Genomic DNA, 15,267 nt, shown 5'->3' on the forward strand with positions numbered 1-15,267 from the left:
TTACCACTGTAGTACCATACAGAGTTGTTTCACTGCCCTAAAAATTTTCTGTGCTCTGCCAATTTATCCTTCCCCCACCCAGGACCCCTGGCAATCACTGAAATTTTTTCTATCTACAGAGTTCAAAAGAATATCATCTAGCTGGAATCATGCCATATGTAGCCTTTTCAGTTTAGCTTTTGTCGTGTAGTAATATGCATTTAAATTCCTCCATGTCTTTTTTGGCTTGATATCTCATTTCTTTTCATCACTGAATAGTATTCCATTGTCTGAATGCACCACAGTTTATCAGTTTAATAGCTAAAGGACATTTTAGTTTATTCTAAGTTTTGGGAACTATAAATAATGCTGCTATATGTATACTTGTATATATCCATGTATAGACTTTTGTGTGGACATACGTTTTCAACTCCTTTAAGCAAATACTGTGTTTATGATTGCTGGATCCATAGTAAGAGTATGCTCAGGTTTGCAAGAAATTGCCAAACTGTCATCCAAAATGGCTGCTCAACTGTCTTCCAAAGTGGAGTTTTGCAGCCCCACCAGCAATAAAAGATAATTTCTATTGCTCCACATCCTCACCAGCATTTGGGGCTGTCAGTGCTCTGGATATTGGCCATTCTAGTAATTGTATGGTGATATCATATTGCTATTTTAATTTGCATTTTCCTGATGATATACGACACGGAGCTTCTTTTTAGATGCCTATTTGTCACTTGTATATCTCTTTCAGTAAGTGGTCTGTTTAGGCCCTTGGCCAATATTTTTAATTCAATTTGTTTTTTTCTTATTGGTTTTAAGAGTTATTTGTATATTTAGATAACAATCCTTTATCAGATGTGTCTTTTGCAGAGATTATATGAGTCTGTGGCTTGTCTTCTCATTATCTTGAATTTGTCTTTTCGAGAGCAGAAGTTTTGAATTTTAATGAATTCCAACTTATGAGATCTCATTTTTATGGATCATCTCTTTGATATTGTCTGTAAAAAGTCATTGTGATACTCAAGATCCTTTGGTTTCCCCTATGGTATCTTCTAGAAGTTTTATACTTTTGCATTTTTACATTTACGTCTATGATCCATTTGGAGTTAAATTTTGTAAAAGTTGTAAGGTTTGTTTCTCTATAGATTTTTTCTTATTTTGGCATATGAATATCCAAATGTTACAGCACGATTTGTTGAAAAGATTATATTTGCTCTATTTATTGGTATTGGTTTTTTGTCAAAAATCAGTTGACTATATTTATGAAGCCTATTTCTGGAGTGTCTGTTCTATTCCTTTGATCTGTTTGTGTATTATTTTGCTAATACCACACTGTTGTCATTACTGTAACTTCATAGTAAGTTTTGAGATTGGGTAGCGTCAGTGTTCCACCTTTCTTCTTCTCCTTCAATATTGTGTTGGCTATTCTGGGTCTTTTGCCTGTCAAATAAGCTTTGGAATTAATTTGTCCATATCCACAAAAGAACTTGAGATTTTGATTGAGATTGCATTGAATCTATAGATCAAATTACAAAGAACTGACTTTTGACAATATTGAGTCTTCTTGGGGCTGGCCTGGTCCTGTAGTGGTTAAGTTTGCATGCTCCTTTTCAGTGGCCTGAGGTTCATGGCTTTGGATCGTAGGCATAGGCCTACACACCACTTATCAAGCCATGCTGTGACAGGCATCCCGCATATAAAATACAGGAAGATGGGCACAGATGGTAGCTTAGGGTCACTCTTCCTCAGCAAAGAGAAGAGGATTGGCAGCAGATGTTAGCTTAGGTCTAATCTTGCTCAAAAAATAATTGAGTCTTCTTATGCATGAACATGGAATACTTTTCATTTCTTTAGTTATTTCATTTCATTTGCAAGAGTTTTGTAATTTTTCACATATGATCTTATACATATTTTATTGGTTTTATAACTATTTCATTTTGGGGTGTTAATGTAAATAGTATTGTTTTTAATTTCAAATTCTACTTGTTCATTGCTAGTATACAGAACCATGATTGACTTTTTTATGTTAACCTTGTATTCTGCAGCTTTGCTAAAATGAGTTATTATTTTCAGTAGTGTTTCTGTTGGTTCTTTTGAATTTTCTACAAGTTGATTACGTCATGTGCAAACTAAACCAGTTTTGTTTATTTCTTTTCAGTTTGTATACATTTTATTTCCTTTTCTTGTCTTATTGAATTAGCTAGTACATTCAGTAAAATGTTGAAACGGAGTGATGAGAGAGAAGATTCTTACGTTGTTTCTTATCTTAATAGAAAACCTTCTAGTTTCTCACCATTAACCATTACATTCGCTGTAGGTTTTTTTGTATGTGTTGTTTATCAAGTTAAAAAAATTCCCTCTCTTCTTAGTTTACTGAGAATTTTAATTATGAATGGATGTTGTATTATGAAAGTAGTTTTGTTGCAACTATGGATATGATAATGTGATTTTTCTTTTTTAGTAAGTTGATGTGCTGGATTACATTGATTGATATATTTCTTCTTCTTCTCCCCAAAGACCCCCAGTACATAGTTGTATATTCTAGCTGTAAGTCCTTCTGGTTCTATGTGAGATGCCACTTAAGCATGGCTTGATTAACAGTGCGAGGTCCACGCCCAGGATCTGAACTGGTGACACCCTGAGCCGCTAGAGCAGAGCGCATGACCTTAACCATTCAGCCACAAGGTTGGTCCTTACACTGATTAATTTTTGAATGTGGAACCAATCTTGCATACCCGTAATAAATCTCATTTGGGTGTGATGTAAATTTACTGCTATATATTGTTAGATTTAATTTGCTTGTATTTTATTTAGAATTTTTGCATCTATATTCATGAGAGATGATAATCTGCACTTTTCCTGTAAGGAATTTGTCTGATTTTGGTGTTAGGGTAATGATGGTCTCATAGAAGGAGTTAGGAAGCATTTTCATTTCTTTTATCTTCTGAAAGGTATTGCAGAGAATTGGTACAATTTCTTTCTTAAATGTTTAGTAAAATTCACTAGTGATCCCATCTGGGTCAGAGCTTTCTGCTTTGGAAGGTTATTAAATATTAATTCAATTAATTTAATAATAGATACAGGTTTATTCAGATTGCCCTTTCCTTCTTGTGTGAGTTTTGGCAAATTGTGTCTTTCAAGGAGTTGGTCCATGGCTTCTAAGTTATCAAATTTGTGAGCATAGAGTTGCTAACAGTATTCGTTTATTATCCTTTTAATCTCCATGGATTTGCAGTGATCTCTCCTATTTTATTTCTGATATTAGTAATTTGCGTCTTCTTTTTTTCTTAGTTACTCTAGTTAGAGGTTTGTCAAATTTATTTATCTTTTCAAATAACCATATTTTGGTTTCATTGATTTTCTCTGTTTATTTCCTGTTTTCAATTTCTCATTTTTACTATTTCTTTTCTTTTGCTTATTTGGATTTAACTTGATCATTTTATAGTTTCATAGGATAAAAAGATAGTTAATTTTAGATCTATATTCTTTTTTAATATATGCATTCAATAAGATAAAATTCTCTGTCAGCATGGTATCCCATAATTTATAAGTTGTTCTTTATTTTCACTTATTTCAAAACATTTTGAAACTTCTCTTCGGATTTACTTATTTACCTATATTTACATAGAAGCCTTGTTTAATGTTCACATATTTTGAAATTTTCCACTTATCTTTCTTTTTCTATTTAATTACTTTTTTATTGAGGTAACCCGTTTATAACATTATATAATAAAACTTGATGTACATAACTGTATTTCAGTTTCTGTTTAGACTACATCAGTTCACTGTCAAAAGTCTCATTGCCATCCATCTCCATGATCTCTGTACTTCCTGTACTTGGATGTCTTTTCCTTCCTTAGTTTAGGGAAGTTTTTAGCTACTGTTTCTTCAGTTTCTCTACCCCTTTGTCTCTCTCTTCACCTTCTTGGACACCTATAATATGAATGTTAGTGTGCTTGATGTTTTCCCAGAGGTCCCTTAGACTGTCTTCATTCTTTTTAAATTGTTTTTTCTTTTATCTGTTCAGCTCGGGTGATTTCCTCTAGTCTTTCCTCCAGCTTGCTGATTCATGCTTCTGCATCATCTGCTCTGCTACTGAGTCCCTCTAGTGAATTTGTCATTTCCAGTATTGTATTCTTCATTTCTGAATGGGTCTTTTTTATATTTTCCAATTCTTTGTTGAAATTCTGTGTTCATCAAATCTCCCAAGACCAGTGAGCATGATTATGACTATTAATTTATACTCCCTGTCAGGTAGACTGTTTATCTCATTCTTTCATTCTTCTCATTCTTTTTCTGTGTTTTTGTCTTGTTCCTTTACTTGGAATGTGTTCAACTGTCTCCCCATTTTGCCTCCTTCTCTGTGCCTATATATATATATATTAGGTACATCAGCTATATCTCCTGATCTTGGAGAAGTGGCCTTATGTAAGAGATGACCTCTGAGGCCCAGCAATGTGCTTCCCTCTTGTCACCAGTTCCAAATGTTCGAGGAGTGTCCCTTCTGTGGGCTATGTGTGTCCTCCTGTTGTGGAAGGGTTGCTATCACTGCAAGTGCTCATAAAGTCGAGGCTGTCCCCCTAGTAAGCAGGTTGTAATGCTCAGCTGCATGAGGCTGCTATAGTCCCTTCAGTCACTTTATTGGGCATGAGGAGCCCCAGCACGGTTGGCCACAAGGTCTAATATCACACTCTTGTTGCGGTTTTTCTGTTATGTGAGTAGGCCTGGAGGGTGGTTGGTTGCCAGGCTCAGGGTCTTAGCATTGCTGTAGGTCTCTGGCATGCAAGCCTGTTTTCAGCTCTCTCGGGATTGAAGCTGAGTGGGGATCGCCCCAGGCATAGGAGCACCAAATTTTCCCCACTTACAGTTGATGCGATTCCAGGGACTGAATCAGAAAACAAGTTCCTCATTTGGGCAAGAGGAACTGGGAAAATGTTCTCTCATCCTCCAAATGCAGAAAGGCACCACTGTCCTGGGTAGGAAATGTGCTAGGCACAGGCCAGGGCTAGCTTGTTTTTGGTGAGGAAGGTTAGCTCTGAGCTAACATCTGCAGCCAATCCTCCTATTTTTGCTGAGGAAGACTGGCCCTGAGCTAACATGCATGCCCATCTTCTTCTACTTTATACATGGGACACCTGCCACAGCGTGGCTGGACAAGGGGTGTGTAGGTCCACACTCAGGATCTGTACCAGCGAACCTCAGGCAACCGAAGGGGACCATGGGAACTGAACCACTGTGCCACTGGGCTGGCCCCAAGCAAGTGCTACTTTTAAAGACACATCCGTTTCTGTGGCTGTTCTCCTGCCAGAGAAAGTCCTCCCAATGTCTCAGCCCCATGAGATTGGAAGGGCCGCTTCTGCTCCAGGAACCGGTGAACCACACTGCAATGATCCTGTCCTCTGAGTGGGGACTGTCCTTCAGCAGCCAGGGACGGCACTGGCACTTCTCCCTTCACCACATACATTGAGCTGAGGACTCTGAGGTTTCTGAACTCAGGGAGGAATGTGAGATTCTGGATCTCATTTCCATGAGCACAGAGAGAGAAAGAACCACACCTCCACTCACAGGCTGAGAAAGAAACAGGGATTTAATAGAATATTCAAACATGGACAACAAAAATATGGCCCCTCCAAAGAGTGAAATAGGCACTGGGGGAAATGTGTGAGGGAGATGAGGGGGGTGGTCCACTCGCTTGTGGCCTTCAGGGGACCCCAGGAAATGGATCACAAAGTTTTCATTCATATCAGCATCTGAGAGGTGGCCCCATGCACCTGAGTGTCCCCGGTGTGTCCCTGCTGTAGTTCAGCTGGTCTCAGGAGCATCACCTGCCACCACCACTGGGCTCTTTTTTCGGGGCCTGGTGTCTGGATAGAAGGAGGCATTTCCTAGGGGGCCTCCCCCAGAATCACAGCATACCCTCCCCCATCCCTGCACCCACTGCACCCTGTGCCCCAGCCCTGGTGCTGAGTGCTCAGTCAGCCAACAGCACCCCATTTGTCCCTGACACAGGGGCTGATACTTAGTGTCACCCACTTCACAGAGGAACAAACCAGTCCCAGAAATGCGAGGGGAATCGCCCGTGACAGGACTGCTCAGCGGTGGAGCTAGGGCCCTAGCACCACAGCTGTCCAACTCCCCTGGCTCAGACTTGGCCTGAATCTGTACTGAACCCCTGGATTCAGCCACTGCCAGTCCAGACACTCACTCAGCCCTGGGCGGGAAGATGAGTGGCTTTTCTTGTCTTTGAAGAAGAGGCGAATCTTTCTGGTCCACTGGTATCAGGGCTCCAGCTGACAGGACAGGCTGTAGCTACAGGACAGAGTGGAGCTCTGGGCTCCCAGGAGCCACACCTCAGAGGTGCTTCCCAGCATCTGGAGTCCCATGTCCCCAGGGGTCGCCATGCAGCCAGATCTGAGGCTGACCATGGAGCCACGGCCATGGACAATGGAGGTGGTCTGCAGAGAGAGTCCGCCCTGCCCTCACCCAACTCCTGCCCCGCCTCACCTTGCCTCCTCGCTCAGGGGTTCCACGGCCTGGAACCAGGTCCCAAAGTGCTCGTCAGGCTGCACAGTGTACAGATTGCAGACTTCTGGACCACCTTGATGTCCTTGATGAGTTTGAATTCCTGGGACAGAGGAAGGACAGGATGGAGACATGGCCTGGGTGGGGGACCCTGAAGGGCTCTTGGAGGGGGTAAGGAGGGGGACAAGGAGCCAGTGTGGGGCCTTTGCCCACTTGGGAACCCTCCATCCCTGCAATTCCAGTCAGGATATGCCTGTTCTCACAGTTGGCCCAAAATAGATCCTCTACCAGGAAGGGGTCCTTGATGCCAGCCCTTCCCCCACCCACCAACGCCATAGGATCCCCAGCTCTGTATATCGAACTCTGCAAATAAATGTCAGATCCCAGGGATTGGGCTAGAGGGCTTCATGTGAAAGGGGGGCTCTCTGATTCCAACACACCCACCCTCACCACAGTGAGGCTGCAGCTCCTTACCTCATTCTGACAGCTGAGCACATTCTCCTGGAAGGCAGACAGCCAAAGTCCATCAGAAACAGCCCCCTTAGCCCAGAACTAGCCCCCATCCCACCTCTTCCAGTGTTGCACTGCTGCCAGTGGGCAGGCCCTTCCAGAGACCGGACTTGGACCTGGGCCAGGCTCTGGGCTCCAGACCTGGGGGCAGAGGAGCTGAGACCTTGTAATCCAACCCTCTCTGATGACACATGGGGAGACTGAGGCCTCAGGCAGGAAGGGACAACTCAGCCACTGATGGGCTTCCTGACTTGGAGGGAGCCGACTTCTCTTCCCCCATCGGCAGGGCCAGAGGGAGAGGCTGAGTCCAGCTCAGACACCACCTCCTGCAGCCACACAGCCAGGCAGCTCTGAGCCTCACCAGTACAGGGAGCCTGGATGGCAGCCTAGGCAGAGCCTCCCATCACTCGTTGCTGAGATAGGCCTGATGCCCTGGCTTCAACAGTAGGCTGGGAGGCTCTGCAGAGAGGACCCTTCCAAGTGTGAGAGCTCAGGGCTCATGGAAGGACTCTCTCCTCCCAAACCCTCAGGAGCCTGATCCCATGGCCCCACCTCCAGGCTTACTCAAATCCACATAATAATCCATCTCATTATCCAGCAGCTCCAGGTAACTGAAGATCATCTCGAGGGAGGGGACGACACCCTGCTCCATCAAAGTGGGGATGGTGATGAGCCTCAGCATTCAGGTGCCCCCATGAACCCTCCCCTGAAACCCCTCACCCCAGCCCCCTGCCCACCTCAGGCTCCCACATACAGCAGCCTAGGACCCTCAGGAGCCCCCACCACACACAATTCCCTTCTCACCTCCCCTCCAGGAACACCAAACTCCCCCAGTCACGTCCAAGGGCTGGCTGTTAGCCAATCCCATGGGATGTGGCCCCTGCCCCTCCCCACCCCAAATCCATCCTGATCCCACCCCTTCCAGGCCTCCTCCTGCTCACTACCAATGCAAGCACTTCAGGCTCGGCAGCCACAGCAGATGCACTGGAGGAGGAAGGCCCATCTCCTGGGGGAGGCCTCCAGCTGGGAGGGGGAGACCCGTCTCCTCTGACTCCTGGGCCCTTCCCCCACAGGCACCCTCACCTGCTGCTGTCACCTCTCCCGGGCTCCATGGTGGGCCCTCTGTGCAGTGGCCAACACGGAGGTCACCTCCTGTCAGGGCCGAGGACAGGGTCAGAGAGGCCATGCTCCCCTCCACATGTCCCCCAAGGCCCCTGACCTCAGACACTGGCCATCTGGCTCCAGTCTCCCGCTGCCTATGCTGCTCCCGCCTCCAGGGTGCTCTGATTCTAGACTAGTCCAGGCTCCGGGACTCACTCCTGTGTGACTTTGGGCCTGCCCAGGCCTCCCTGAGCCTCTTTCATCATCAGGAAAGAGTGAGGAGAACTCCACTTGCCTCCAGCGCTCTCCTGAGGACTACGTGTCATCTGACTGTCATCACTGCTTTCCCCTCACATCTCGAGGAGGAGCCAGCACAAATCTCCTCCCATTCCTGTCCTCCCTTGGATGGTATCACCCCACCGTGAGGGCTGCAGCACGTCATCTCCCTCCATTTCCCAGAGGAGACGACCGAGGCCCACCTAGGGGCAGAGACTAGCTCAAGGACCCACTGATGAGAGGCCACTCTCCCTCCCACCAAAAGTCCCTGTCCCCGCTGCCCTCACCCCTTGCCCTGCCCCACCACTGACCAAGGTCTCGACCTCTGCACTCCCAGAGTGTGTCCCGACAACAGCCAAACTGAGACATGGAGGGAGAAGGCAGGGGGTGTTGCGGGGGCCATGTGGCAACTCCTTCCTGCCCCCCTGACAGGGGTCTCTGAACCCCAGGATGGCCTTACCATAGCCTCACTTCCTAGGATGTCCTCAGGATGTTCCCGGCCCCCTCGCGCACCCCTCCTCCCAGATCTCCAGCCCCAGGTTACCTTCAGGAACAGTCTCCTGCTCACGTGCTGCTCTCCCCTGCACCACTTCTTAAAGGTGTAGGATCTCTCCCTGGGGGAGTGGGGAAAGAAAGAAAGACTATGGGGTGGTTGAAGGGCAAATCCCGTTTGTTTGAGATCCCAGAAGATCCAAACAGCCTGGGGCTTGGATGAGGGATTTCACTGGGTTGCTCTGAGCCCTGAGGTCCCCATTGGACTGGGAAGGGGCCTCTCCTGTTGTCACCTGGGGCCTCCATTCCCATATCTACCACACAGATCTGTTTTGAACACTCTTGGTTTCAATTGGATGGAGATTTCTGTTGCTGCAAAGGAAACACCTGAGAATCTCCAACTGGGCTCAAGTCAGGATCTGATATTGAAGGAAATGAATTCCTGGGCAAAACTGCTGGCCTAAGGGCCCTGAGAGGCTCAGAGACCCAGGAACAGGATCAGTATGTGTCCCAGGCATTCACTGTCTCCCAGGTTGTCTCAGCTGGCTGCGGGGGCCATGACGACCCAATGCAGGCTGCAGGATCCACCTCACCCTCATGGTGCTTGGATGGAGGGCAGCCTACCCACCTGGAAACTTGTCCCCAGGTCTCTTTGAGACGCTTAATGGCAGGGCTCTGCAGAGCAGAAAGGATGGTGTGGAGGGAAGAGAAGTTTCTGAGGCCTCAGCACCCCTGGGGAAGGGAAGAGATTGAGCTGTGAGGTGGGGCTGGAGCTCTCCAGCTCTGGATTCTGTCCCCTCATGGACTTCTCCTGTCCTGGATGAGACAGATGCCCAGGAAACCCAGGGAGGGCACACCTGGCACCTGACAGGTAACACTGCCAGGCACAAGGATTTTTAGCTGAACACAAGGAAGGAGCACAGGAAGGAAGACAGCTTGCCACAGCCAGGACCTCAAGTCAAGGTCAGTGTGGCCCTGGCAGGAGGGTCTAGGGACAGTGCAGGGACTCGGACCACAGACTTCAATCTCGAGAGCTGAGAAACAAGAGGCAATTCCCATGACTCCAGACAGGGCCTCCATGGGCCTCCCATGACTTACCTTGGCCACCTGAATTCACAGCTCCACCACTCTGGCCCTGTCCTGCACTGTAATGCTTGGGGCCCCGAGGCACGTAGCGATGACACTGTTGACCAAGGTGTTCGTGTGTGCCACAGTGTCACGGATGGTAGGTGCCAGGTATTTGTGGTCCCTGTTGTCTTGCTGGAACCAGATGGAGCCCAGGCAGTGGGCGGGCACCAATTTCTTGAACAGCTCCTGAGGAAGATTCAGAGTGTTGCCAGTACTGCCTCACCCCAGCTCGGCATCCTTGGTCCCCCACAGTCCCAGGTGGGGTGAGGACAGCGTGGGAGCTCAGGAAGCAGAGGGTGTGATCTCTGAGGTGTGTCGGACTCCCTGGGTTTTGTCTGTGTCCACTGAAGGTGCCAGCACAAGATGACCCAGGACACAGTCCTGTGCAGAAGGGAGGACATTTTCCCCCAGCCCCGTCTCATTTCCTCCAAGCTCCAGAATGCAGCCCATGCCGGCTCACCACAAAGGCCATCTTCCACCCATCCCAGTCCCCCTCAGGTCCCACTCCCCATTCCCATGCACATTCCCCCAAGGCAGGGAGAAGCACCGGCTTTGTGTGATTGTCTCCGCTGGAGTCAGTACACATCACGTGCCTGATAAGTGTTGAGGATGTGAAGGCCACCTGGGCACTCGAGTGTTGGACACGAGGACCTGGCAGCACTTCAGTGAGCTCCCTCCCCCACCAAAGGGCCAGACTCTGCCCAACTTCTTCTCTGTTCCACCTCATTCATTGGCACATCCACCCTGTGCAGCAGGTGCCCTTAGTGTCCGGCTCTGCTGTGCACATGGGGACAGCGAGCGCTGGGGGTTAAGAAAGTGCCCAGGTCACAGTGTTGGTAACGGGGGAGCAGGGATGTGGACCCAGATCACTGGAATCCAGATCAGGCAATGGCAGGTCTGGGGCAGCTCGTGGCACAGGAAGGCAGGACCCCCCTGCCCTGCAAGCCCCGCTGCCCACCGCCTACATCCTTGTCAGCTGCTCTGACACCAGCTGGGGAGGGAAATCTAAGAGGTTCGGCTTCTCCTCCCTCAGCTGGTTCTCGGTGGTCACAGACCAGGGTCCAGTGGGATCTAGTTCAGGAGCTGGCACTGGGGTTGAAGTTAATAGTGGCCATTGCTCCAGCCCTGGAGGGTCTGATGCAGGTGATGCTGGCTCCAGCTCTGCCACAGTTGGAGGAGCTGGAGTTGGAGCTGGAGCTGGCTCTAGCCCAGGGGCTGGCGCTGGCTCTGGCTCTGGCTCTGGAAGTGGCAGGAGCTTTGGAGCTGGCTCTGGAGCAGGATAAGGAGAAAGTGTCACCCACACACCTGACAGTTCCCGTGCCTTTCCAAAGACAGGAAAGACTCCACTGCCTTTCAGGAAATTCCAGCCCATGAACCCCAGCACAGTCTTCCCAGACTGCAGTCCCCTCACATTTCTGCTCCTGCTCAATGGCCTTGAGAGGCTTCAGGTGGCCCAGCAGAAGGCAGGCATGGCCCTCCGGGTCTGAGCCACCAAAGCTGATGTGATGAGTGGCCAACCTCACCATCCAACAGGGGAATTGCAGGGCTCCCTGAAATCCTGCCCTTGGTCCAGCCAGCTTCCCAGCATCAGATAGATAGCACTGTGGGAGACAGATAGACCATAGAGTCAGAGGCCCAGCCTTTCCTTAAACACTGCCCTCCCAAGGCACCTTGGTTAACATCTGGGCCCCTGTGCCAGCCCATTCTCTCCAGAAGAGAGACCCACCCCAGCTCTGATCCCTGGCTGGCTGTTCTGGCAGTGGCAGGACTGCTCATCTGGCAGGTTGAACACACAGTCTGTGGGGTCGCTTGTTCCCACTGACACTCTTCTCCCAAAGGGTCTGGACACAGCCCAGCCCACCCAGCCCTCCATGCACGTGGGCAGCTGGACTGAGGATGGAGGCCGAATTTGAGCAGCTTGCTCAGGCACCTCCTGCTCTGGACCTGGTGGTGGTGGCCACAAGGAGTGGATGTGGAGAAAGGGAGCCAGAAGGAGCTGGGAGTCTGGTGGGGATGGATCTCTGGGGAACAACTCAGCCCAGCCTCCATTCTGGTTCTGAGGGCCCTGGGACCATCCACAGCTCTCTATGACTCCTGTACTCCTGGAGTGGAAGCCACCAGAACTCAGCCCTCCCATGGGAATCTAAACATGAGTGAGATGCAGGGTTCTGCCAGGCCTGTCACAGCCACAGCCTCCATCCTCTCCCCCTACTCTGTTTTCTAGAGACAGGAGGCCCTCCTTCTGGACCCAAAGATCACTCACTTTTTTTTTCGGATTACTTGTGAATTGATGTTATGATAGTTTACAACATTGTGATGTTTCAGCTGTACACTATTATTTGTCAGTCATCTTATAGGTGCACCCTTCACCCTTTGTGGCCACCTCACTCCCCCTTTACCCCGGTAACCCCTAATCTGTTCTCTTTGTCCATGTGTTTATCTTCCACAACTGAGAGGAACCACACAGTTTGTCTTTTTCTCTCTGGCTTATTTTGCTTAACGTGATACCCTTAAGGTCCATCCATGTTGTTGTCAATGGGACGATTTTGTCATTTTTTACAGCTGGGTAATATTCCATCAGACCACTCACTTTTTTCATTGGTCCTGTGGACAATCATCCCACTCACACAGGGAGAAGGTGCTTCTGGAAGTCCCATAGGGTATGAGGGCATCACACGGGATGGATGGTGGACGGGACCTGCGACCAAGGCCAAATGTGACTGTCTGACACTCAGACTAGACTTGAAGCCCAGGGAGGGTGTCTCCTTCATTCAGTTGAGTTACACTCAGTGTCTCCAGATGTCATGCCAGAGTAGCTGCTTTATATACCTTGTTGAATGAACTCCATCCAGAACCATCCTTGATATATGAGTTGTCCTGGCACCACTCCATTTCCCCAGAGATCTGTAAATGGCTACACCAAGGACAAGCAGCAAGGCCAGCAGGATGGAATCTCAAACTCCTTGACAGGGTACTCTGCATGTGCTTTTCCAAACTCAGAAAGGCCACAAGCCAGTGATGGCACAGGAAGACTACTTTTCATGCGACACAGAGAAATAATCACCAACAACAACCCCAGCGTGGCCCACAGCCCTCTCAGAGTCAGGCAGCAGGGAAGCACCTGGATGGCTGATCCCATTCATCCCTGGGAGAACCCTAGCAAGTTCCTCCTCCCCCACCCCACTGTCCACAGGAGCCAACTGAAGCTCAGAGTGATGTGATGACATTCCCAAGACACCCAGCTGACAGTGGGCAGAGTCACCACTGTGCTGAGGAGGAGGCGGGCAGTCACCTGGGAAACAGCTGGTCCAGGACCCGGTGGGATGCGCTGAAGACCAAGTAGTGGCTCATGGATGTGGTACCACTGCAGATGACTCTACCTGGGAAGGCTGGTACCAGGGAGTCTGACAGGTGCTCCATCCTGCCTGCCTGGAGGGCACGCATCCTGAAGGCCTAGGTTAGACAGAAACTGGCCTCATCTAAACGCTGGGTGGGATGAGGAGGGACATAGAGTCAGTGGCATCACCGTGAACCAACCAGGAGGCTCGAGGTCTGCAGCTCACCCAGGAACTCCTAGCCCCTGCCAGACGTGTGCCACAGGAGAGACAGGGGCTCCCACACTCAGCAAGACTCTGGGCTTTCAAAGTACAATCTGACTTTGGGCGGGTGAAGGATTCAACATTGACCTCCCTCAAGGCCATTTGCTCTCTGAGGAACAACAGACCTTCCTCTGTGAAGAGCACCAGCCCAGTGAATCCTCAACAGACACACCTCTCCAGAGAGGAGAACAGAGGCTTAGGCATGCCAAGTGGCTTCTCTAGGTCCTGTGGATCAGAAGTGAGTACTGCCCCAAGTCAGGGCAGAGAGACATTCCCTCTATACTGCCTGAGGCTTCATTGGACCCTGACCTGGAGGGAAATGTTATGTGGCCACCTCACGCCTCCCCAGTCTGGAAACAGTGTACAGGGCAGTGACACGCTCTGAGAATCCCTTTGAATTCGAAAACATGCTGATGGTTATTTCTTTCACATCAAAGGGAGTTTGGAGACCCTCCTTATCGAGGTTCCATGTTCCAAAAAAGGCAAAATTCAAAGATACTCATGGGCTAGTGGGAAGTGACAACGACATCAACGTTTTCTCTAATCTTTCTAGGAAGATGCCAAGGGAGACTTCCTACCCTCCTATGCAGCTGGTGGAGAGGAGCGGAAGTGCAGATTCCTTTGGGAATGAGACTGTGGGACACAGGTGGGACAACCCTGTTAGGGTCCCAGGAGAACGGCAGTTTGAGTTTGGATTCTGGGCCAGCCCTGGTCATCTCAGGGGCCTGGGTGGGAAGAACCCTCCGTGCCCACTCTCACCTCAGAGCAGCCCTGGTTATTGATGGTGGCGCTGTGCAGTTGCCCCCTGTCCAGGGAAATGGAGTACCCGAAGCCATTTGCCAGCTCTTCGACCACCTCCTGCATGCAGCTCTGCAAAGACAGTGCCTGAGAGCCAGGCCGGGAGGTCTGAGGGGCCTGCCTCTACTTGGCCACAGGAGGAAACCCCGGCACAGATCAGGTACCCAGCAGCATCTGCATAGACCTCAAGCCAGGGAGGGAATGAGATAACACCCGGAGGGCTCGGGACTAACCTATGGGTAGAGGAGATTGGTCCCCAGCACCCACTCTGCCATCCAGCTAGCCACCACCTAGGCTGGGAACATGACACACTGCCAGGCTTCCAACGCCGGGCAAACGTCTCCTGCTGAGGATGGGTCCCTGCCGCTCAGCCCCGCAGTCCCTCACTCCACTCCCCGCCAGACACACAAGGAGGCTCAAAGGGGTTTGGGGATGGCATCCATTTGTGGGCTAACCCGGTTGGCCTGCCCTGTGTTACCTGAGGGCTCCTCCTGACAAATGGCCAGAGGCGGTGCAGGTGAGGGACAAGCCAGTGTCTATAGTGACTGAAAAGGCTCTTTTTCTTGGCTTTCCTGAAGCCAGAGCCTCGACAAGTCGGGAGACAACAGGAGAACATGCTGTTCTCTTGAATGTCTCCACTCAAGTGAGCTCAATAGGAGGCTATGTGTAGAATGTGGGCGCCTGGAGACCAGTGTGCTAAGTTCTGTTAGGGTCTGTCTCCAAGGAAGTGAGGTCACTTCCTCAAGGCTCCCTTACCTGGGCCCCTCCCTTCAATCACACTCACCCAAAACCCCTCTAGGCTCTTGGCTGCTCACCCTCCTTGTCCATGTCATCTCCATAACTGCACACAATTACCCAT

General features: G+C 49.7%; 1 protein-coding gene and 1 long non-coding RNA gene across 5 annotated transcripts in view; both read right to left on the reverse strand.

Annotated features, from left to right (window-relative positions):
• Positions 1 to 15,154, reverse strand: part of LOC103544439 (ral guanine nucleotide dissociation stimulator-like) — a 90,229-nt gene extending 75,075 nt beyond the window's left edge. For all 4 annotated transcript variants that reach the window (XM_070593047.1, XM_070593045.1, XM_070593046.1 and 1 more), the window contains exon 1: positions 14,887 to 15,154. In XM_070593047.1, the coding sequence (XP_070449148.1) occupies positions 14,887 to 15,024 (138 nt within the window). In that variant the 5' untranslated portion in view covers positions 15,025 to 15,154. The remainder of the gene's footprint in view (positions 1 to 14,886) is intronic.
• On the reverse strand, positions 5,552 to 12,807 carry LOC103542723 (uncharacterized). Its single transcript, XR_011532724.1, has 8 exons — positions 12,602 to 12,807; positions 9,982 to 11,612; positions 9,512 to 9,615; positions 8,936 to 9,005; positions 8,098 to 8,166; positions 6,487 to 7,657; positions 6,188 to 6,311; positions 5,552 to 5,846 (listed from the first exon to the last, which is right to left on the reverse strand). It is a non-coding gene; the product is annotated as an uncharacterized lncRNA (long non-coding RNA).
• Positions 15,155 to 15,267: the final 113 nt, after the last annotated feature.

This window comes from Equus przewalskii, chromosome 25 (genome assembly GCF_037783145.1).
Source record: "Equus przewalskii isolate Varuska chromosome 25, EquPr2, whole genome shotgun sequence".
Taxonomy (NCBI): Eukaryota; Metazoa; Chordata; class Mammalia; order Perissodactyla; family Equidae; genus Equus; species Equus przewalskii.